The sequence below is a fragment of the Acanthopagrus latus genome, chromosome 18 (assembly GCF_904848185.1).
Source record: "Acanthopagrus latus isolate v.2019 chromosome 18, fAcaLat1.1, whole genome shotgun sequence".
NCBI classification, from domain to species: Eukaryota; Metazoa; Chordata; class Actinopteri; order Spariformes; family Sparidae; genus Acanthopagrus; species Acanthopagrus latus.
Window position 1 is genome coordinate 24,367,233 of NC_051056.1, and position 23,532 is coordinate 24,390,764.

At 41.4% G+C, this 23,532-nt stretch overlaps 1 protein-coding gene across 7 annotated transcripts in view; it reads left to right on the forward strand.

The window, feature by feature from the left end:
* Window positions 1-23,200, forward strand: part of atp11c (ATPase phospholipid transporting 11C) — a 46,023-nt gene extending 22,823 nt beyond the window's left edge. Inside the window, exons 4-31 of one of the 7 annotated variants that reach the window (XM_037076801.1) lie at window positions 2,961-3,041; window positions 4,197-4,304; window positions 5,344-5,472; window positions 7,236-7,324; window positions 7,947-7,997; window positions 8,428-8,492; window positions 8,598-8,679; window positions 8,765-8,915; window positions 9,947-10,144; window positions 10,985-11,155; window positions 11,592-11,803; window positions 12,179-12,250; window positions 12,354-12,427; window positions 12,522-12,625; window positions 12,788-12,969; window positions 13,961-14,227; window positions 14,312-14,489; window positions 14,579-14,681; window positions 14,775-14,920; window positions 15,219-15,278; window positions 15,971-16,098; window positions 16,416-16,551; window positions 16,649-16,714; window positions 16,835-16,938; window positions 17,056-17,212; window positions 18,602-18,692; window positions 20,860-20,891; window positions 21,148-23,200. In XM_037076801.1, coding sequence (XP_036932696.1) covers window positions 2,961-3,041; window positions 4,197-4,304; window positions 5,344-5,472; window positions 7,236-7,324; window positions 7,947-7,997; window positions 8,428-8,492; window positions 8,598-8,679; window positions 8,765-8,915; window positions 9,947-10,144; window positions 10,985-11,155; window positions 11,592-11,803; window positions 12,179-12,250; window positions 12,354-12,427; window positions 12,522-12,625; window positions 12,788-12,969; window positions 13,961-14,227; window positions 14,312-14,489; window positions 14,579-14,681; window positions 14,775-14,920; window positions 15,219-15,278; window positions 15,971-16,098; window positions 16,416-16,551; window positions 16,649-16,714; window positions 16,835-16,938; window positions 17,056-17,212; window positions 18,602-18,691 — 3,204 coding nt within the window. In that variant the 3' untranslated portion in view covers window position 18,692; window positions 20,860-20,891; window positions 21,148-23,200. Of the gene's footprint in view, window positions 1-2,960; window positions 3,042-4,196; window positions 4,305-5,343; window positions 5,473-7,235; window positions 7,325-7,946; window positions 7,998-8,427; window positions 8,493-8,597; window positions 8,680-8,764; window positions 8,916-9,946; window positions 10,145-10,984; window positions 11,156-11,591; window positions 11,804-12,178; window positions 12,251-12,353; window positions 12,428-12,521; window positions 12,626-12,787; window positions 12,970-13,960; window positions 14,228-14,311; window positions 14,490-14,578; window positions 14,682-14,774; window positions 14,921-15,218; window positions 15,279-15,970; window positions 16,099-16,415; window positions 16,552-16,648; window positions 16,715-16,834; window positions 16,939-17,055; window positions 17,213-18,601; window positions 18,693-19,567; window positions 19,677-20,859; window positions 20,892-21,147 lie in introns of all 7 variants that reach the window. The other 6 variants (XM_037076799.1, XM_037076796.1, XM_037076800.1 and 3 more) reach the window with 6 other exon arrangements.
* The last annotated feature ends 332 nt before the right edge of the window (window positions 23,201-23,532 follow it).

A 23,532-nucleotide genomic window follows, 5' to 3' on the forward strand; every position in this document is an offset into this window, starting at 1 on the left:
GACGTCAGCAGCCAGGAAGCCCTCTGTACTTCTGAGTGCCACAAATAGACACAGGGCTGATAAAAAAGCACCACTCTTCTATAAATAGCCCTGCATGTCTTTGCTCGAATGTGATCGAATGGGAATAGAGTGCAGGAGAGAAAGGGAGGGAGAGTGAGGGATAGAGTGGAAGCAGGAGAGGGTGAAGGGGTAGGAGGACATGAGGGCCCACAGCGCTGCCCTGGGACCCCGGGAACCTGCTGTCTGTCGCTCACTCTGACACACTTCCCGGCTCAGTTGAAGGGCTTTGTGCTGCTCCGCTCTGCAGCTCTGATATCACAGCCGCACATCAGCAGCAGCAGCAGCACACAGTTCACTCTTATGCTGAGATTTTTTTGAGGGGGCTTTGCATTTGGTGCAGAGGAGGAAAAGGTATTTGGCTATCTGGATGTTTGTTGGGGTTTGTTGTGAATCAGAGCAGATAAACTGTGAAAGACGAGCTCTCAGAGAACGGTGTGTGGTTTGGCCAAAGTACAGTAGATGAAGGTTTTGTTTAAGTTTTAGTTTTTTAGGAAATTGCTGTGTTTTCAGTATTTTAATTAATGACAGCATTAAAGGGCATTCTATCCCTCAACCTGTTACGAAAATGATGGCTGTCCTTGCCACAGTTACGTCTTTGACACTTGTCAAGTCTGATTTTACATGGTACTGTAGTGTGATATTAAAAGAATGCGTTGTTTTTAGAATGACTGTAGATGAACACTAAAAAAAGATGCTACCATCGTTTGTCTCTTTTTATAGTCCTCTACTGAACAGTTTCCAGAATTGTCATAAAAGTGCCAAAGATGAATCAACATCAAACAGCGTTTAGACTAGAACATTTGTAAAGCATTCTCTCTCTGCTGTGGTCGCCCTTTGTCAAGTTTGGCCATCTGGCAGCTGCATCACAGGGACATGCTGTCCTCAGTCCCTCCTGCAGTTCCTTTTTTGCTTTCTGTGATCAGCTAACCTTCAATACAGTCACACAAAAAAGAGATGTGACTTGTTAAAGTCACAAAGTGCTGCATCACGTAAGGCTGTGCAATTTATTTATATTATCTTGTTATTGTGATGTGAGACTTCATATCGTCTATCGTATATTTTCCTAGTTTTAAAGGCTGCATTACCGTTGCATGATGTAATTTACATGTAATCAAACTATTGCACTTTCTAATTATTCTGTAATAGTTGCTTTTACCCACTTAAAGCTGCCAGTGAGGTTATGCTTCTGCCCTTGTCGGTTGGTTGGTTGTTGGTTTGTTGGATGGAGGCTGGTTCTCGGCCCCACTGACTTTTGGTGCAGATCTGAATAAATGGACAGAGGCAGGAATTTTGTTCCCACTTTATTTAACATATCGAGGTCTATTATTAGCCATTATATCCACATTACTAATAATTATTTATTAGCTCCTTTTGTTAATATTTTAAATGTATTGTAAGTCAAAAACATTCTCTTATTATGAAACTTTTTTAGGAAGATTTCAAAATATCGAGATATATTTTGTGTATCCTGATAGAGCCTAAAATACAGCAATATTATTTGAAGGCCATATGACCCAGGCCTAACATCACCTTTCTGCAGTAGTCATCACACCTGTGCTTAGCGAAGTGTTCTCCTTTGAGTATCTGGTCATGGCAAACAGTGGAGGGCTAACATGACCTGAGGAAACTGAGCTGTTCACAAGAGGCATTGAATAATTCACTAGCTAGGGAGCCTATAGCAATGTGTCAGGTGTAATGAGTCTTTAACACGGAGCCCTGTATACCATCCTCATGTACACACACCTCCCGTTTGAAACACTCTAACCTCTGCCTCTCTACACCTGGGGCAACTGCGGCAGAATTATTACTTTTGCTTCTGTCTCACTGGAATTGCCGAGCACTACAAATATAATGCAGAGTCTCCTCTGAATCTGCACTCCTCCAAAGGGTCGATGTGCACTAGTCCATCTCTGCCTCGTAATTGATTTATCCTGCAGTTAATTGTAATCACAGTAAAGCTTGGGTAGGCTGGTAGCTCACTGCCCTTGTACTTTCTGTGGGTGTGTCCTAGTGTGAGTATGGGTACACACATAATGTGGCTGTGTGTTTATGTCTGTGTCCTTGATTACTGAACGCGCAGCTGTTCTTTTCATATTGAGTCCGGGCACAGGTGAGTGAAACACCGCAGACTGCTTCAAAACGCATCTCCTGCTCTTACTTGAGCTGATGTCTATCTGACAGCTTGTAAAGCTCCCGGTCAGAATACCAACTAGCTGGATGTGTTGTGTTTGTGCGTGCTGGGATACGCTCTCCGGCTCAGGGGGAGGCCAGCTTGCAGTCTGCAGGATCAGAAATGCCAGGGTAAATCCATCTCGTGATGGTTTTAGGGAACACACAAACACACAGCTGTTTGTGTGCTGGGCTTTAAGTCGGGGTCCTTGGTCAGGTGCTTCTCCTGAACTGCTTGTTTCGGATTACCCAATCACAGGTTATACACTTACTCTCTTTACGCACATGCACAAAACACATGGTGTACCGCTGGATTCCCGCACACTGCCTGCCACTGAGGCAGGTAAGGTGAGTCCAGCAAAGCTTTGTGTTGGCCCTCTCCCATGCCTTGGCAGAGACACAGTAGTGTTGGCATGCCTGCAGATTAAGCACTCTGTCCCTGGCCCACTTGATTAAAAGTTCTATGGTCCAGAACCTCCCCGTCTCTAGCAAAATGTAAATGTCTCCCCTGTGTTTCCTCCTCATGAACAGATTTTGGGAACAGTAGAAATGCCTCACAGAGGCAGACTACACCCTGCATTTAGAGGGCTTGCTTACTATACCACAAACTCCTCCCTGTGTGACCACAAACACATGTGCTGCACTAAGTGTTCAATGCACAGTCCTCCAGTTTGAAGGTCACAAGTGTATTGTTGTTTATTGAAGTTTAATTTCTTTTTTCCCTCCATCAGGTGATAGTGGACACCCCCACCAGCCCAGTCACCAGTGGCCTACCCTTATTTTTTGTGATCACAGTAACCGCTATCAAGCAGGTAAGATGCTGCCCACTGAGGCCCAAGAGTGTTGGTGGCAGAAATGTTTTTGTGATTTCTATTTTCACGCCCTCATTTCTTCATATTGTCTCTCATTACATTAGATCCTTCCTCCTTGTCCATGTAGCATACTAAGCCCCCCTGCCTTCACAAATCCCTTGCTGCAATTTTTGTGTAAAACGTGACTAATGCTCTCTTGGGTTTTGTATTATCGTGCGCTGGTGAATTCTGATTTGAGAGAAGCCAAAATGGGCTCGTGTGGAATGTGTGCACAAGTGAAAGAGGGAGCAAGTCTATTACAGAGATACAAATTATCAAGAATGTTGTGTCTGTTTTCTTTGGCTCTGTTGCTGCCATGTCCTTTCCTTTTTAGATGTGTTGTTTTAGGATTGGCTTTTTAGTTAGCCTGCTGCTGGGGCTTTGAAATGCACAATAGTGGGTGGACTTCCTTCAGAAAATATATGGGATGCACTGATAGCACGGGAGCGCCTTCAGCCAGGCTTTGAAGCCGGACACCAAGGCGGTCTGCCCGACACCCATTAGTCAGGCTGTGGTGAACTGTATAGTTTGACTGACCATCCATGGAATGCCTCCCCTCCCCTCCCCTCTCTCCCCCTTTCATCCACCTGGCATCGTTTCTCTGCGTCGCTCAACTAGACTTTCTCTCTCCTCCCATCACCTTTCCCGGTAATCCCGCTTTCTGGCTCGGAGCTCCACCTTGGCACACGCTCTGGTTTTCCCTCTCTACCCTCTACATCCCTGCACCATCTCTTCTATCTCCATCACTATCTTAAAGTACTTATGAAGTCTACACTAGACTTTTGTGCCTTACGCTGCAGCAGCCCCAGGAATATTAGTTTTTCCGCCCGACTCAGTATTATTTCATGGTATATTGTTCCAATGCGCTGCTGGACATTCGCTGTCCCATTCTGCTGCTGTAGGCACTCTTTCTCATATAATGATTAAATAATAAATGTAAGGATAATATTGTATACGCAGACATTTCTTTGTGTCTTACACTCCTTTACCAAAACTTAACTGTGTGACAGCATTTACTGACGATACGCTGTTCGTTGTCAGTGTCCTGTGGGCACTGAACTTTACAAGTCCAAACTGTTTTTTCTTTTTGTATCTGATTTTGATATGTTGCTGCAGGGCTATGAAGACTGGCTTCGGCACAAGGCTGACAACGAGGTGAATAAGTACCCTGTGACAGTGCTGGAGAATGGCTGCAGGATACGTAAGGAGAGTGAGAAGATTAAGGTACATTTGTATTTGCTTTGAGGCATGTTCAGAGAGAAACTGCTGGCACCTCGGCGTGACTGTGTTTGCAATATATGCAGAAGGGAAAACATTGCTCCCCTGAACTGATTAGCTGTTCAAACATGGGTGGGATTGTAATTAATTTATCCAGGGTGTTGTGTGCAGGTAATTTTTCCAATGCATTCTTATCTGTTTGCTGTACACAGTCATATTTTCGAAGATTTATGGCTGTTTAAAAGCTTGTGATGTTCAAACATGTATTAAGGATTACTTTTCAATATTTAAAATGAACCAAATGACTCCTGGTTGTGTTAAAGGGTCTTGTGCTGCTGACACCACTGAGAATTCACATCCAGCTGTCAAAACCAAAACATTGTTTCTTTGTTTAACACTGGACAGCTGCTCCCAGCACAGGAGCTCACACAAGTTAGCTTCAAGCTACCTCCTGGTGCTAAATGGACTCAGGCTAAAGTAAACATTTAGCAAGCCCAAAGAGTGTCAGAGTTTGTGTTGGTACTTGGCAGAACCAAATTGAAGCTGAAAGATGAGTGAAAATTGACCAGCGGTCAGAGTGACACATGTTGCTCTGTTTAAGCTGTCGGGGCTCTGAACTGTGGAACTCACTGCCCATTCTTAAAATGTTGTTTTAGCCTTAATTGATCCTCTTTATTCTTACTATTTAAGTTTTTATCTTGTACATATCATACAGTTTTGGATCTTATTTATATTTACTGTACTTTTCCATTGTAAATTACTTTGTAACCTTGTTTTTTGAAAGGAGATGTAACAAAAAGAACCTTCTTTTAAGCCATATCTTTAAAAAGACAATTGTTTTGTAACGAATTAGCTGAAACAACTTGACAGGAAATTCAGCTGTTATGTAAGTTTACTTTTGAGTCATTCTGCTCCCTAGTGGTAAAATTGCTTAATGCTATGATCTTTTAAAGGTCTGTCACTAATTCTGTGTTGAATCCTACTGATCTGCTGCTCAGGAAGTAGGAGGAAGGAAACTGAGATTTGTGTTTGTATCTTTGATCAGGTTGGAGATGTGGTGGAGGTGGAGGAAGATGAGACCTTTCCCTGTGATTTAATACTGCTGCAGTCTAGTCGAGATGATGGCACATGTTTCGTTACCACAGCAAGTCTGGATGGAGAGTCCAACCATAAAGTAAGAAGGAACGCTCTGCTGTTGTATCTCTTTTGTCATAACAGAATGGTTAGTTTGTATATATTGTAAGGACTTTAAGTGACGTGCTTATCAGGAAAAGGGAAGTGTGTGTAGATTAGTAGTTGTTATTCCACAGTTACTGCCTATTTATAAATGCACTTGTCTAAATATATATCTTGTCTTCTGAATTATTAGATTATTAGTAGTCTCTCTCACTGAATATAGGGGGTGACAAATTAAAGGCAAACCTAACTTAAAATTACTTATAAAATATTGGGCCACCATAATAATCAGACTGAATTGTCATTTAATTTAATTTAATTTAATTTAATTTAATTTCTTAGCCCAGCATTGTGTTCACATTAGCTTTAAACATTTTTCCCAACCAGTAGTGATGAGTCTGTCCCACCAACGTCATTATCAGGTGACACAAAAGCTATTGTGGTGGTTGCTCGGAGAAGTTAGCTTAGAGATGTTACTGAATAACATTTAGCCACTCAGTCTGGCAATCCATCTCCCCCCTGCTGTTAGATTTATGTCCCAACACCACTGTTGTGTCAATCATCTGCCTCCTCACATGGTTGCCAGCTTGTTGCACTTGTAACGTTTCAAACGCTGGCTAACAATAGTGATGTCAGTGCTAGTTAGCTAACATTAGGGCAATGCAATACGCTGGGCGCATACTGTAGAACTCAGCCATTTAAAAAGAATTTCAGCAAATTGGCCACTAGCAAGACTCTTGATGTTGAAGAAATTCCACATAATTTGTCTACATAAAGGTGTTTTCATCATGTACTTTTTAATGTTTTTCACATTGATCAAAGACATACTGATTTGTTATTACTGTAAGTCGACTTACAAAAACTTGTTCTTCTTCTTGTTAATCTTATACAGGCTTATTATCATTTTTGTGGAAATTTTTGCCGCTATTTTGTTTGAACGTGACGTCCCTACGATGCCGGAAAGTAACAGTAAAAGTAAAGTTAATTTGCTTAAGTACAATTTTGAAGAGCTCTACCTGAGCATTTCCGACTGAAGCTACTTTATTTTTATTCTGTGACATTTAAGGTACATATTGTACTTGTTATTCCACTACATTTATTTGAGTGATATAGTTGATAATCATATCATTTACTTTTCACTGATAAAGATTAAACCAATAGTTCCCAACCTTGTAGGCTGATAAGCCCTTACAATTAGCAGTGTTTTGTTGGGGCCCTTTCTCGCAATTCAAATGTCAATGAGTTATTAATAGTGAGTGATTTCCCCTTTAAACTTCTCAGTTTCATTTTAATAACGGTTCGAGGCTCCAAAATCCTCGTCTATCAAGTCGGTCAAAGATCTCCCACAGGTGTTTAACTGGGTTAAGATCTGGAATATGAAGGTCATAGCCTATTAGTCACATAATTTCCAAATCATCAACCCACTCAAGTTACCCATCATGCATTTGCATTTTTAACTGCCTGTTTCTCCAGTCATTTACTCAGGTTTTTCTTTAATTTGTCAACCATCTGTATCTAACAGTTAGTGAGTGATGTTGTATTTATCAGCCTGGGTTTTTAAGAAAGTCTCTCATCTGGTTCCTCAGAAATATGTTGTTTATGCTCAAGTGGGAGTCAAGGATTCTGGAAATCTTTTGTTTTTTCATTTTCCTGTAGTGTCTGTGTGTGAGAGGAAGGGGAAGGCTAAAATTATCAGTTGACCTGAGCCAGTGAATGCTCACCCTCACCCTCTGTCTCTCTCTGCCTCTCCCACTTGTACAGACACACTACACAGTACCAGACACAGAAAAGGACCTGGAATCTCTCTACGCCGCCATCGAGTGTGAACAGCCGCAGCCTGACCTTTACAAGTAGGCACTCATGATGGTGCCCCAACAAGTTTACACCACCAGCATGCATTGCCTGTGGTTTGTTGGTAGATGGATTAACTCAATGCCGGTTGAAAATGTCCTAAGTGACTGTAATATTAACATGTAGATTGTTAAGTAGAGATGTTTTGGCAAGCCAATCTGTACTTACTGGTTGGTTTTATTTTAGGAATAGTGAAAGCATGCCTGGTATGTTCACAGTAGTTCTACTTAGTTGATTAGTATTCACATGAAGGAATCTCAGTTCAGTCAACATACAGCCTGTGGCTCCCCCTTGGGGCATGGAGTTGGAATAGTGTCATTTAGCCAGGCATCAGAATGGTGTTTGAGACGTGCTAAGTAAGCTATGGTGCCAAATACTTGCTATTCGTTGTCAATAAAACTGACAGCGTGCTGCTGGCTAATCACCAGTAATTAGCTGGCTCCCAAACCTCTGCAACTGATTTTAGGTCAGTGAGTACTTACAGTTCTGTAAAGTAAATGGACTCGGCATGGATTTGGACTCCTCAAGTTCAAATCCACTCCAGTAGTTAGAGGTGGAAGACTGTGCAAAACAATTGTCACATGTACTTTTTTCCTGAGGGCGTATGTAATATTTTTCCAGGTTTGTCGGCCGTATGCACATCGACAGAAACAATCAGGAGCCTGCAGTGAGGTGAGAGCACTCATGCACAACTCTCTCAGCCCACTTAAAGTGAGAGCTAAATCAAAACATAGTTGCTTAAGTACTCATTTGTTTCCCTTTGCATCACCAACAAATCATTATTCCATTGATCCTTCATTGCAAACACGCATTAAAATTAAAACAGGCTGGCATTGCTTCAGCCGCTGCTTCCAAAGCACTCCCACAGGCATTTATCATTGACTGCTTTTGTAATGGCCATATAAACAAATGCCAGTGTCCTTCTCAAGAACACTGGGACCGGTGTAAGCCCAGACTGCAGTCATACTGTGTATTGTCACTGCGTATTTTAGAGTGGATGCCAGCTTGCCTGCCAGGTTTCCATTTAAAGAATGTAGTGTGTGTGTGTGTGCACTGCACAGCTTCTGACTAAATTGTTTGATCTACTGATGGGATTGTGCAGGTCTTTGGGCCCAGAAAACCTTCTGCTGAAAGGGGCAACTTTAAAGAACACTCAGAAAATCTGTGGTAAGTAAAATGGTATTGCCTTCAATACATAACTTACATTATTGATGGTTAGCTCAGTATTGCAAAAGCTATTCTGTCATCTTCTCTTCCTTTTTTCTTTTAAAGGTGTTGCAGTTTACACTGGCATGGAGACAAAAATGGCTCTCAACTACCAGGGCAAGTCTCAGAAACGCTCTGCTGTGGAGAAGTAAGTTTAGAGGAAATGCTGTAATCATGTTGAAAACACGGAACATTCCTTTGCTACGCACTGACTTGATTTCTTCTGTTTTCAGATCGATCAATGCCTTCCTTCTGGTTTACCTTTGCATACTGGTGAGCAAGGCCCTAGTGTGCACTACGCTTAAGTATGTTTGGCAGAGTGAACCCGGACAGGATGAGCCTTGGTACAATGAGAAAACCCAGAGAGAGAAGGATACCAACCTGGTGAGAACACGTTAAAGCAATCTGCCTGCCCTTGTTATCAAAAGAATGAATTGTGATTTAAAGATGTAATTTCAACATTCCTGCATTGAAATGCCAAAATGACTTTTGGTAAATATTCTGAGGTGTGTATTTACATTATCCTAGATGCTCCCAAATACGTGAAGTTATATTTTACTCGGTCACCAAAAGTGACAAAATGTAAGAGATGAACCTTTAATACTTTATGTTAAATAATACTAATCATGAACGGGTCACGCAGAGTCCAGCCTGATCAGCAACATTCTTTGTTTTACAATAAAGACAACAACTCCCATGATCCCATGCTCCTTCAGTGTCATCAAACAATGCCTTTTGTTTTCATTGTTTTGATTGCATTCCTGTGGCAGCAGAATTTACATACTGTGCCTGTAAGTGGACTCAGATATACATCAGTACAGTCCAACTGTGTCTGTATGAGAAACTGTGAAAACAGAGAACAACAATGGTAACTTAATGATTTGCTTAAGGGAATTAACTGCAGCAATGCATGTCTAGAAGAATAGCCAATAGGTCTTTATAACACTGCATCAATTCGCTAAAATTTGAGTATATGTGTTACTCTACCAAGAAGGCCTCTGTTAAGACCCTGTGGAGGCTTGTGGTTGTAACTTTGTGGTTCACAGTTCCATTGTGTTAAAGTGTTTTACAAGCCCTGGCCTCCTCTGATCCACACTAATAAAACTCTTCTCAGGAAAATGGCCACTGTGGACCTACATCATGACATGCTCCATTTCATTGGCTGTTAACCTTCTAGACTCAATAAACCTTGAACATTGAGATACAACCTTATGATTACCATCATGTTTTCTTATTAGTTGTTTTGATAGTTTTAGCACCACTGGTTTCAATCTAAGCATGTCATGTGCTGTATGTTATCCATACAAAGTGCATTGTACACCAGCGGGTTTTCAAAATTAAGAAGACAAATGGTGCAATATCTGAAGACAAACATTTAAATATCTGCCTGTGTTCTAATCCCCCCCCCCCAACAGTACCTAAAGATGTTCACTGACTTCCTGTCCTTCATGGTGCTGTTCAACTTCATCATTCCGGTGTCCATGTATGTGACGGTTGAGATGCAGAAGTTTTTGGGATCCTTTTTCATCACATGGGACAAGGACTTCTTTGACCCTGAAATCAAGGAGGGGGCACTGGTCAACACCTCAGACCTCAATGAGGAACTGGGACAGGTCAGGATCTTGGACAATATTAAATGAAAAACATTTTAATGGCAGAAATGAATGCAAGTTGGGTAGTTGTCTGTAAAAATGAGATAACCCTTTATTCATCTGCCAGAGGGAACATTTGCGTGTTAAAACAGCACAAAGACAGAAATATGTACAGATCAGTAGAGAGGCCAAGACCAAGTCATAATGAAGTCTGTCCTGACTCGGGTCATTACAACTATCATGATCGAATGGATTCACATTAATGATATTGTGATATCTATTAAAAAGTAGGTGGAAAAATGCCATTAGCCAATTTTATCTTTAACATTTAGTTTTTGCATTTTGTCTCCTTTTTGGTCAATAAAAATCACTCATAATACAACTGTTGGGAGATGGAGAGAGTCTGTAACCATAACTGTACAAAAGCACACAATTACACTAAATGAATAGTGTAAAGGCACCCGATGAACTGATGAAGAAAAGGTGTGATATTTAATTTCTTTAATATCAGGGTTATTGTTAATACTGGTATTTTGTGATTAGTCCAGACTGATCTGTACAGTGGTTCTGTAAAATATGAGCAGCTTTATAAAAACAGCAGTTTGGCTGTGCTGCAGTTTTTTTGAAAAATGTTTTATCACACTTCAGACTCAAACAGCACTGCTGTAGATCAGTCACACTTGGTTTGCCAGATGATTACTTCAATTAAAGGTGATGCTTCGTTAAACTGATTAATGCGGTGTAATTCTTTCAGCGCGTAATGGCCTCATCTTATTGTTGGAACCTGTTAAATGGGCAACTGATTTTCTTTTTAATGGCTTTGGAAGAGTCTGTCATATATTTTTATGGCATTTCCTGCAGGTGGAGTATGTTTTCACCGACAAGACGGGCACCCTCACTCAGAATAACATGGAGTTCATCGAGTGCTGCATCGACGGATTCCAGTACAAGTACCGGGATGCGAGCTCGGAGCTGGACGGATTCTGTGTCACAGATGGACCTGTGAGCATACTGCAGCAGAAAGCTGGCAGGGTGGGTGTTGTGGTGTCCCTCCATCTGTTGTAAAAGTCACACGAGCGGCAACATATGGCCATTACATAGCTTGCTGCTCAGAAAGACCATGCATAGGTCACCCGTATACACTCTCCTTGACATGTTAGCATAAGCACTCAACATGGAGAGGGAGCAAAGTGGATGTGTGCAGTTGACATGAACACCTGATAACATTGACAGACTGTTGTGTCTCAACATGCGCATTGATAAGAAGTCAATTTAGACAGATGGCACTAAATCAGGGCTTTATTCATCTTCAGCTTCTGTTTATGGCTCTGTGTGGGGCTGTAAATGAATTAATTTTCGTCTAGTGGTTGTTTATTAATTTTTTTTTTTTAGATATTCAACAATTTACAATCTTATCTTATTTTATCTTATTTTACCATACTGAGCTGTCTTCATGTTGTGCTATTAGGAGAAGGAAGAGCTGTTTCTGCGTGCCCTGTGTCTGTGCCACACAGTCCAGGTGAAGGAGTCTACAGAGCAGGGTCAAGGCCAAAGGGACGGGCTGGTGGACCAGGTGGATGGCTTAGGGGTGGATGGAGAGGTGATTCATCCTCTACAGGAGCAGAGGGGCTTTATAGCCTCCTCACCTGATGAGGTTGCTTTGGTCAAGGGTGCCATGAGGTGAGAGATAACTGTCATGACTCAGTAAGTTGGACCGAAAATGTACTGATTGTTCGAAGAGCAAGGGCGTTGTTTGAATATGAATAGAAGCCCGGTTCCAAAGGCATTGTGACATGATACATGATATTCATACAAAAATTGAAAATCAATTAAGTTGATATGGGAAAACATTAAAAATGTTTGGCTTTGTACTGTTTTTAAATGTGTATGTGTCAAAGAGGAATACCAAATTCACAACTTATTATTTTTAGAGTCAGTTGTACTACAGACTGTATTTTAAGAATCCTAGAGGTTATAAATGTCATTACAACATTTATTCATATAGCCTTTAGGGGAAAAAAATGCTCATTTGTGATGATTTGTCTCCATCTGCAGGTATGGCTTCACATTTCTGGGTCTCGAAAGTAAAAGCATGAAAATTCTCAACAGGAACAATGACATTGAATTGTGAGTCACTAATTACGAAGAAAAATGTTATGTTTTATTCATATTGTTCTGTTAACATCTATGCTACAGCTTTTATTTTATTTCCATTGCGTTCTTCCCAAAGGTATGAACTGCTTCACGTGCTGAACTTTGACCCTGTGAGAAGGCGAATGAGTGTAATAGTCAGATCCAAATCAGGTGAGCTTGACTGTTTGTGCAATAACCCTGACAGTGATTGTGATTTAGTGTTGGTCTTCAGCCCTCACCGAGCTATGTGTTTGTTTGCATCCAGGCGACACACTGCTCTTCTGTAAAGGAGCCGACTCTTCCATCTTTCCCCGCGTCAGACAAGAGGAGGTTGAAAGGATACGCATGCATGTGGAGCGCAATGCAACAGTGGGTGGCATCGGCAAATAGCCTCTCCAAATCAACTTGTTTCTGTTTCAAATATGAATATATGATTCAAGCGTCAAACAAGTTTTAATGTACTACTAGAATTGTGTCAAGACTGATATGCTTTATTTGTTGTAACACTATATTCTGTGTGTCATTGTTCAGGAGGGCTATCGGACTTTGTGTGTGGCCTACAAAATTCTCAGTGCGGAGGAGTACGCTCAGGCAGATGCAGGACTGAGGGAAGCAAGACTGGCTCTGCAGGACAGAGAGGAGAGGCTCATGAATGTTTACAACCAAGTGGAGACTGGCATGAGTCTGATTGGAGCCACTGCGGTAGAAGATCGGTGGGTGCTAACACAACATAGTCACAGAGGTCTCATCTTGCTTTTTGCTATCTTGCTGTTGTCCTATTGCTCCCCTGCCTCTCATTAAAGATCAGTGCCAAGCATTGTAGAGGTCACCTGCTCAAGTAAAGAAATCTCTGATTACACCTGAAATAGACGAGAGAAGCCAAGAGGTTGCCAGATATAAACAGTGTGCCATAAACAGACTTACTGTTCTTGAAATATAGGGTCACTGTTTTCTGGTCGCCACTTTGTTCTGTTGCTGTAATGAATTATTAATTCTTTCTTTGTACTGACTATCTACTGTTTATGCAACCATAACATTTCCTGGAGCTGTTTCATAGCAGAGGTCTTTTATTTACATGTTTCCTGCTTCATTCCTCTTGTCACATGTCACTACATTCCTGGTATTGTTTTGTATAGTATGACAAATTCAACCCTGCTTGACAGCCAACAGTCTTTTTTTTATTCTAAGCTCACACCGCCATCTTGTGGTCAACATGGAATACTCCACAGTCCATGATTTAAGAAAAAGCAGTTATGGGGTTCAGTATTTATTCCAAGGACACTTTAACTTCAGACATGCTGGTGCTTCAACACACTAGACTCAGATTTACTACTGGAGATCCTAATGACACTCACCACTGTGTTTTATTCCCTTCGTACCATCTGTACTGGACCGGACCACAGAACCATATCAGACTTGCGTTAATGTTAGAACTGTGCATTGTCCAAAAATATATGTGTCACAGGACCACACTTTGAAGACTCTTTGTATATCAAACCTCATTTGCATTCAAAAAACAACCACATATGTCAAGTTTTTGTTTCATTAAACATCTCCCTTCCCTGTTATGCAATTCGCCAGATATCCTGTGAAATTTAACCTGACCTAACCCGATGTCTGTGATCTTCCTGAACTGTTTTACATTCTTTTTCTGATCTCCTGGAGAAAGTGTAAGATTTTGTTTGTGTCATTTCTTTCCCTCAGACTCCAAGAGGAGGCAGCAGAGACCATGGAGGCGCTGCAGGGGGCAGGCATTAAGGTTTGGGTCCTAACAGGGGACAAGATGGAGACGGCAAAATCCACCTGTTATGCTTGTAGATTGTTCCAGAGGAATACAGAGCTGCTGGAGCTGACAGTGCGGACTCTGGAGGATGGGCAGCCGAGCCGTGAACAACGACTACATGACCTCTTGGTAGATTACCACAAGAAGACTGTACAGGATGCACCACCAGTTAAGGCAGGCATCACCAGGTAGGTACCTTGACGTACATGATATGAGATTTTTATGGGATGCTTTGAATCATATCAATGATTAAACTCTGTTCTGTTTTGTAGGAGCTGGTCTTCTGCAGGCCACGACTATGGTTTTATCATAGATGGAGCCACTCTGTCGATGGTGCTCAACTCCTCCTCTGAATCCAACTCAAATAGCTACAAGAACCTGTTTCTGCAGATTTGTCAAAACTGCACGTCTGTGCTCTGCTGCCGCATGGCTCCTCTACAGAAGGCGCAGGTCAGAACCAACAGTTAAAATAAATATACTGGAACAATAACTTATTTTCAGATTTTTTAAATGCTCTCTTTGTCTTGCACCATCTTCAGATAGTCAAGCTGGTGAAGAACTCAAAAGGCAGTCCCATCACCCTTTCTATTGGAGATGGCGCCAATGATGTCAGCATGATTTTGGAAGCCCATGTTGGCATTGGTAAGAAATCTCATTCCAAAGCCGACCGAACAGATCTCTAATTGTTGTTGCAACCTTTTGATTTGTTTGTGATATTTGTTCTCTGTCTTTCAGGTATCAAAGGTAAAGAGGGTCGACAGGCAGTGAGGAACAGTGATTATGCCATCCCCAAACTCAAGCACCTCAAGAAACTTCTGTTGGCTCACGGGCATCTCTACTATGTTCGCATTGCACACCTGGTGCAGTACTTCTTTTACAAGGTACGCTGCTGTCACATTGCCCTCTTATCATTCCTCAGGCTGAGAAGTTATTGTGGGTTATAGCAAAGCCTGTATTTCCCAAACAAACCCACACACTAACTTGATATGAGGATTATGAGATAAAGAGACAGATTTGACAGAATCAATCCTCTTAAGTTAAACAGATTTTTAGGTTGAACTCAGGTTAATGTATTTGTGCCCACGATACAAGCACACAAGAGCATATGATTGCATTTGATGTTCTTTGATGTGTTTGTGCTTCAGTGTGAGCCTGTTCTCTTTCTCTCTCTGCCTGCAGAACCTTTGCTTCATCTTACCTCAGTTTTTGTACCAGTTCTTCTGTGGCTATTCACAGCAAGTGAGTATGTCCTGAGGCCCTTTGAGGTTCAAAAGATGTTCTGAACATGAAAGGAGGCAGTGTCTCTTGAATCCAAACGTCCCCGTCCTCCTGAATTCCTGACTGTCCCTCAGACTGTCCCTCCCTTACTGCCCCTTGCTATGTTTATATTTGACTTTGACTGCATATCACTGTTAAGATATTACAGACATGGGTAACAGACTCACACCAGCATTTTCAGGTATGGATTAGATGGCTTGATTGCAGTACAGAACACATTGATGAATTCATGTAGTTTATTGGAAATAAGACAATATTAAGAAGTATCTGTGGATTTGGACTGTTCTGTGTTGTTGCGTTCATTTAAAACTGATCCTGACATAGAAATATTTGTCATTTACTGCACTGATAAAGATATCATCAATTTTAATAATATAAATTATGTCTTTGTTATGTGTGTTTGTTCGAGGTGAGGGAAAATATTTTATTCTCCCTCATGCCACGTGGTCCCTGACACAGATCTTCCATAAGTACATGGAAGATGTGTATACGCTTGCTTATACAGTATGTATGCGCAAGTTTGTCGGTGTGTATGAGTTTTGTCCTTTCCATGATATTAACCCCTGGTTGCCCCCGTCCTCCCTCCTCCTCCTCCTCCTCCTCCCTTACCATCCCTTCCCCCTTCACTCCCCTCCTACTCCCATCCTACCCAGCCCCTGTATGACGCGGCCTATCTCACGATGTACAACATCTGCTTCACCTCTATGCCCATCCTGGCTTACAGCCTTTTGGAGCAGCACATCTGCATGGAGGTTCTGCTGGACAATGCCCCCCTCTACAGGTAAACCTAAGCATCTTCACTTGTCTGCAGCACACACACTTCAGGTAGATGTAGATTTGCTTGGTAAAGTTGCTGCCTTTAAGTAAATAGGACCAATGTTTATATAAACTGAGACTTCCATCTTTTTGTTTTAGATGTAGGGCTGCTGTTTTGGGCAATTAGTTGAAAATAAAGATTGGGCTTTCTTTATTTTGATCTTAAAGTTAAAAGAAATAATTAGAAAAGGAAAAAAAACAAAAGAACTCCAGAAATGCACCAATGCACAGACGCAAGTGTCACTGACTTTGTACATCTTTCTCTTTTACGACTTTCTTTAGAGAGATTGCTAAGAATGCCATGTTACGCTGGGGACCATTCCTCTACTGGACTTTACTCGGAGTCTTCCATGGCCTGCTCTTCTTCTTTGGCGTTCGATTTTTGTTCAGTAACCCAGCACTGCAGGATAACGGCCAGGTTTGATTAATTCACCTTCAAATTGGGCGCAACATCAAATGACTTAATTAAGCACTGTCTCCTTAGTAAGCTTTCTCATTTGTCCTATTTAATGCAGGTTTTTGGGAACTGGTCATATGGAACCATTGTCTTCACTATCCTTGTCTTCACTGTCACACTCAAGGTACATTTAATCTTTGGCGCAGCCATTAGACATATGTTACTCAAGTTTGCAGCTCACAGAATGTTGAGGTGTGTTAGATATTTGATGTGTGCATTTAGTTATTTCTCTCTGTCACTCTAGCTTGCTCTGGACACGCGACACTGGACATGGATCAACCACTTTGTAATCTGGGGCTCCCTGGCTTTCTACGTGTTTTTCAGCTTCTTCTGGGGAGGAATTATCTGGTTAGAAAACCACTCGAGATAAAATAGCCCATAGAGTAGCTGACGAGTTATTTTCATTTTTTGTTCAACCCTTGTTGCTCTCCCAGTCGGTGTGAAACAGTGTTCCCTCTCCTGCAGGCCTTTCCTGAGGCAGCAGCGTTTGTACTTTGTGTTCGCCAACATGCTGAGCTCGGTGTCGGCCTGGCTGGTCATCATCTTGCTCATCCTGCTCAGCCTACTGCCAGAGATCCTGCTTGTGGTGTTCCGCAAACCCCGCGGGCCCCACGCTCGACAGGTACAGCTGAATCTCACACACACACACACACACACACACACACACACACACACTTAGACACTTACACACTTTGCTCCCATCTTTTCCTCCTGTCTCAGATTTCCAATTTTATTATACACTATTAAGTACATTTACAAAATCTCAGATTTTTCTCACATCTAATATTTGTTTGGACAGTTTAACCATTGATATCCTCAGTGGTCTGGTTTTTGTTAGTGGGGCCTATCCTTGATGTATTTATGGGTGAAGTGAAATATTTGGGGAGGGTATAGTTACAAGAGGGATTTAAATCAATTGAATTTCCTTTGAATTTGATTGGATTACTCTAAAGTGGCTATGTCTTATTTTATACAGAGCAGAGTCTGATCTATGGATCAAGTCGGCCGATATTGGCCAGTTAAAATATCTCATATAAAAACTTTTGTTTTTTAAGAAACGAAAGTGCAGAAAAAGATGCTTGGGATAATTTATTTTTAGGAGATGGAGATTGAGGGGAAAAAACTGCATTTTTTCTGAAAAAAAAAAACTTTTTTCCAGCTGGCATCCAAACACAGTCCCCTCCAGTCCACAATAGCTCCTATGACACATGAGCAAACCGTCAAGTGTTGTTTTATGTGATTGGCAGGGTTAACTCATTAACTCATTGCTCTAAAATCACATTTGATTGAAGAAAAGTCACGAAACAGAAACTTTGCATTAGTGTTGCAGTTTACAGTATTAGTCATGTAGCAAGAGATAATAGAATTGTTAACACAAGATTATAAATATATTTTATTTTTCATTCACTGCATCCTTAAAATCGGTCTCTTATATCCTCATCAGGTTTTTTGTTTTTTTTTTTTGTTTTTTTTTGGCGAGTTGTTTGTATGGTTGGATTTCAGAGACGATATCCCATTTTCTTCAGAAGACAACTTTCCCAGACATACTTTGTCATTAGCTCCCCATGAGGCTGATGTGTTTTATAAGCAGCTGGAAATGATTGGTGGAACAGGCTGTGCTTTTGGGTGCGTTCCACCCATGCTTTTTTTTCCTAATTGTGTCTAGACTTGTTTTATTTGGGAGAATCAATGAACCAAACCAAATACTTTGCACACATTTGAAGGGAGTTGTGTAGCAGTTGTATAAAATGGACTTATTACAGAGTGTGTTTTTAAAGATTTTGTGTAGGTTGACAAAGATGGATTTTTTTCAGACATTAAAATGACAGTTTCTACTACAGGTGGGGAAGTATAACTGTCCAATATGCTGGCGTTTTATTTAAAAACACCCCTTTTAACCAACTTTATTTTCCTAACTAGTGTCTCGCTTCTGCACTTTCAAGCATTCCTCTTGCTCTGTCTCACCCTCTTGTTTCTTCTTCTCTTCCTCTCTGGACCGACCTCCCAATAGATGAAACATCGGCTTCCTTCCTCGGGGACTTCTACTATCTTCATGTTGTCGCAGACCGCTAGCACTCACAGCTTCTCATGGAGTGACTGAGGTCTCTTTTTCTTTCTGTCAGCTCTGTAGCCTCCTTCCTGCAGAGTTTCTGTGTCTGCCAGTCTTGCTTGTTTCCTACCTGTTGTGTCCTTCCTCTCCCACTGTTAGATTACTTCCTTACACTCTAAGATAACCTTGGGTGGTGTTTTACAGTCCCCACTCGGGTGGATAGATGAGTCAGAAAATTTCAGATGATCTGTTGCATCAGGATTGCTATCCTTGGAGGGCTTCATCTTTAACCCTGACTTGAGTGCTTTCCTTTTAGATTTATGTTAAGTAAATTTGAATAAATTTTGGTCAGTGGGCTGGTGTGGGCCCAAAATTGCCAGCAGTGTGGAGTAGAACCGGGTGTCCGTGAAGTCAGTCCTCCATTCTTGTCTGTCCAGTTGTATCAGTGTTTTCCTCCCAGCTGCCTGTGCTGCTCCAATGCCTGCTGCCTTCGCATGTCAAGTCAGGTGAATGCAGCACGTCAAAGCACCCAAACTTACCTGCATGAGGCTCAAGTCTACAACCTCATCGTGGATCCTCACCACAAACCCTGCAGGCCACTGCATTTTGTCTGTGCGTTTGTGTGCGTGCGTTATATCGTACATGCTTTTGAGAAATGTGCAAGGACAGTAGCCCTGTATCAATCTGGACCATTTAGCATAGAGTCGAGGCTTCGAATAGGTGTCTGAAAAGGCACCTGGATTGATTTTCATTGTCCACCTGTCCAGTTTTGAAGTCTCTGTGTATGTATATGTTTTTTCCTTGTGTATATGTGTATGTCTGTGTGCAAGGGAGAGAATCAGATGGAGAGAAAGAGAGAGGGGCGAAGAGTGGATGTGTTTTGTCAGAGTAGTGATGTCATTGGTGTCTCTTGCCTCACCCTTCTAGAAGAAGTCGGCTCAGTCGAGCGTGGGGGGCAACCAGTCTCCCCGGTCTTCAGCCAGGCCTCTGCTCATGAGAACCTTTTCAGATGAGTCCAATACGATCATTTAAACAGGTACCAGCCTCAGCTTGAGGTCATTTAAGCCAATCAAAGACTCGCTCCCCCAGCCAACCTCTCCAGCAGTCCTGGTCCCTAACTCTGAGTTTTAACAAGAGATTCAACAGCTTAACAGGCATACAGGCCACATTCAACAAGACCGAGTGTGTTCCTATGTGTTGTGTGAGCTGATATCGGCTGGCTGAAGAGATGCAGTTGTCTGCAGTTGTCAGACTCAAGTCTGTTTTCATTCAAAACGGTCAAACGGTGCACTTATTAAACACGCGAATGCCTCCCTAGGCCAAATGATGTAAACCTTAATATGTGTAGACACATGCTCCTTTCAGCCTCCCTTTGGACGCCCAGCTTATATCACCTCATGCACGTGCTTTGAAAAACCCAATATTTAATGGTCATCTCATTTTTGGACCTGGTATGTCTGAGCGTGTTAAGGTGGTTCTGGTTTATCCGACGGTGTAAAACTACAGAGGTGGTCTTTGATTATATCTGTCTGACATCCATGTGTTGTTTGAAGCGTGGTGTTGTGGTCGTTTCGTTCTGTGTGCATGATCAAACCTGTCTTGGTGGTCGTCTGCTTACTTTCTTGGCAAACAATGGACCTTTTCTGTGAGCGCTGAGCTTACCTCACTGCATGATGTGAAGGTGAATGCTGCTGCATCACATACAGGGGGTGACGATTAAATTAATGGAAACATCACATTAGAGTATGTGCCTCTGGACCACATGAGGGTGGCCTAAGCTGATAGCAGCCACTCGAGACAATGTTCATGTTTCTTTTTTTGACGGACGCTGACATCAGCAGCATCACGCCCAACAAAATCAGAAATATAAACAATGAACACACTGAAAATAGACAAATAAAGAAACGGTTTAAGCCTGAGTTCAGTAAACACGAAAGACGTCCTTTTAAAGGTGTGTTTAGACACGTTTTTCAAGTATGGCAAGAATATCAAAAGCAAGTCAAAGTGCATCTCTACACCTCACTGGCCAATTGATTTTGTATTCAGTGTTAAGGTGTTTTCATTTTTTTGTCCACCCCCTGTAGGTAGGTCTGAATGTCACACCCTCCCATCACTGTTGACCAGGGTCACCGATATCTGTTGCTTAACAGTAGCACCAGGCTTTTTTTTTTTTAACCCCAGCTTTCACTGTTTAACCTGCATTTCTATTCTCCCTGTAGCTGTCGGACGACGGCCTGCTACAAACATCCAGGTAAACCCCCAGCGAGACAATCCTTACTGTATCTGTCCCTGCTGAGCTTCAACAGATCAGTAAACATGGATGAAATTGGGTGCATTTCCCTTTACTAATCTCTGCTTGTCTCTGGTGGCGGGGACGTGTGTTTTCAATCACCACTTGTTCTCTGATGATATCTGACTATTAAGTGTCTCGTCCTCTTCCTCTCATTGTCGTGAGCTTGTAATGAAAAACGTACTGAAGTAAAATCCGTCTGCTCGTGCTCTTCCAGATCGCAGCTGTCACACCACTATCCTATAAGCACCTGAAGGAGCGCGAGTGAAGGGCAGCAGCGGTGGCGTCGGCCACCTTCAGGGTCCTGTGCCAGTCTAGTCAGAGCTGTCTGATGGAAAAAAAGGAGGAGAAGAAGAGGAGAGAAGAGAAGAAGAGATATGTGCTGACTGGGGGGGAAAGGATAAAAAGGGGTTTAGCATTCTTTTTGACTCACGTGTCTCTACTCCGTCCTTCTCTGCCCAATCCCGACAGCTCCTGATCCCCCCACGCATGCCTGCAGAGCTGTGCCCTGCATTGTTTTTTAAAATATCTACTCAGATGACGGGCATGACTTTTTCTTTCTTTTACTTCTTTTCTTCTTTTCTTTCTTTTTTTTTTAAAGAATACTAGCTTACAAATGAATGCATACATGGCTGCCTTGTCAGTAGCTCTACCCAACTGCTGTGTTTTAACAGGCAGTTGTAATATCCACTCCAAGAATGGTTCACCTGCATGAATGAAGGCTCAAAGCAATGCTTCACTCCGCTGATGTTCAGTCACTGTGTTCTGCAACCGTTCACACATAACAATCCCACTCTCAACAGTTACAGGCTATTTTACTCTACGGTTACTGCGCTTTTTTTAAAATTAGTTTTTCTTTAAATGGTTAACATATGCTTCAGGAAATACAGTCATCAACAGGTCCAGGTTATTTAATGAAAAGTTACTGAATGTGATTTCAGTTCTGCTCAGAGCAGCAAAGCAAATTGAACGGGTTTCTGATTTATTGATGATTTTGATCGTCTGTTTCCGCTGATGATCCTCTGTTGTATACTCGGTATAAGAGCGGTTAGTGGAGGTCGTTTTACCTCTCAATCCAAAAAGCGTGTATGTGTGTGTAAGACTGAGACATAGATTAGAGATTGTTAAACGTATTTTTGGAGCGTGACCTAAATCTTCCAATCTCAGAGATAATTTAAGAGTCCATTTAAGATGAGAAAATTAATATATGTGCTGTACTGTATATAGCTTAGAGATGTATGATCTGCTCAAAGCCAAAAAAAAGTCGAACATAGCGCGATCAGATTCTGTCCACACTTAGTGTGACCTGAAGGTGACAAGTCAGTGTGTGTGCTGCGTGTACGGGTTTGTTTGTGTGAGTAACAGCCGATTTTCTAGATGGGAAAAGCGTGTCGTGAAAAACCGGGATTACTTGAACCTTGTCGATGTGTTTCGGTTTGACATTTCCTGCACTATTAAGGAAACTGGTTTCTTTATCGATAGGCACGTGAATATATGCCCGAGCACACACATACACACACACATATCAGAAGAGAACAACACACGCACAATAACCACACACATAATCGCGCACATGCACTAAAGCCTGAATGAGGCATTTATGTTCATTACCCATTATCTAGCTTGTGTAACTTGTCTCCAGCAGGCTGATGTTGGAGTGTCAAGAAAATCAGCTCCAGACCTGCAGAGTCAGCAAAGTTAACGCCACTGTGAGGCTTTCCTTCCTTCCTTTAACGTCCTGTGTGTAGTGCTTCATACATTCCATGTTATCATGCCATGATTTCAAACACTTTTAGATACTGTTTTTTTGAATATGCTGTTCTTTTTTCCCACAAACATGTATTGTCTTTTTGACATATTTATTATAAGTGTACTTTTATTCACAAATATTATACTTTTATTACACAGATTTGTTTTCTTTTTTTTTTCTTCTAAGTGTGGAGAGTGGTCATCTTTGTGCCAGTTGAGTTATTCTGTGTTACTCCAGCCCTGGTGTGAGCCTGTGCCAATCTCATTTGATAGTCTTTGTCACATACACAAAGACAGGCAGCCCCCCAATACACTCCCAACATCCCAAAATCAACCTTTGAACCAATACCACTACTATCGCCAGGTTAGTTTAACAGCTAATACAAACTGATGAGTCGTAACTCATTAAATATTTGTTTTTTGTTACAGAATCAGTACTGTGTATGGTGATTTTAGAGTTCACTGCTTCATTGATCCGTGCTCTACAGAGGAGGATCAGGGCCAGTATATATATATATATATATATATATATATATATATATATATATATATATATATATATATATATATATATATATATATATATATATATATATATATATATATATATATATATATATATATATATATATATATATATATATATATAAATAAAAAAAGAAATCTGAAAACTCTGACTTCTTTTTTCTTAGAATTCATCAGAATTTTCAGTGGCCTTAATCCTCTTCTGTACTGCTCCAACAGTAACTCCAGTGCAGTACTTTCTACTGGCCTTATATTTAATCTCACTGACTTTAACCTGATATATCTCCTACAGTGTATCTACAGAAGTCATAATGTCAATTTGAGATTT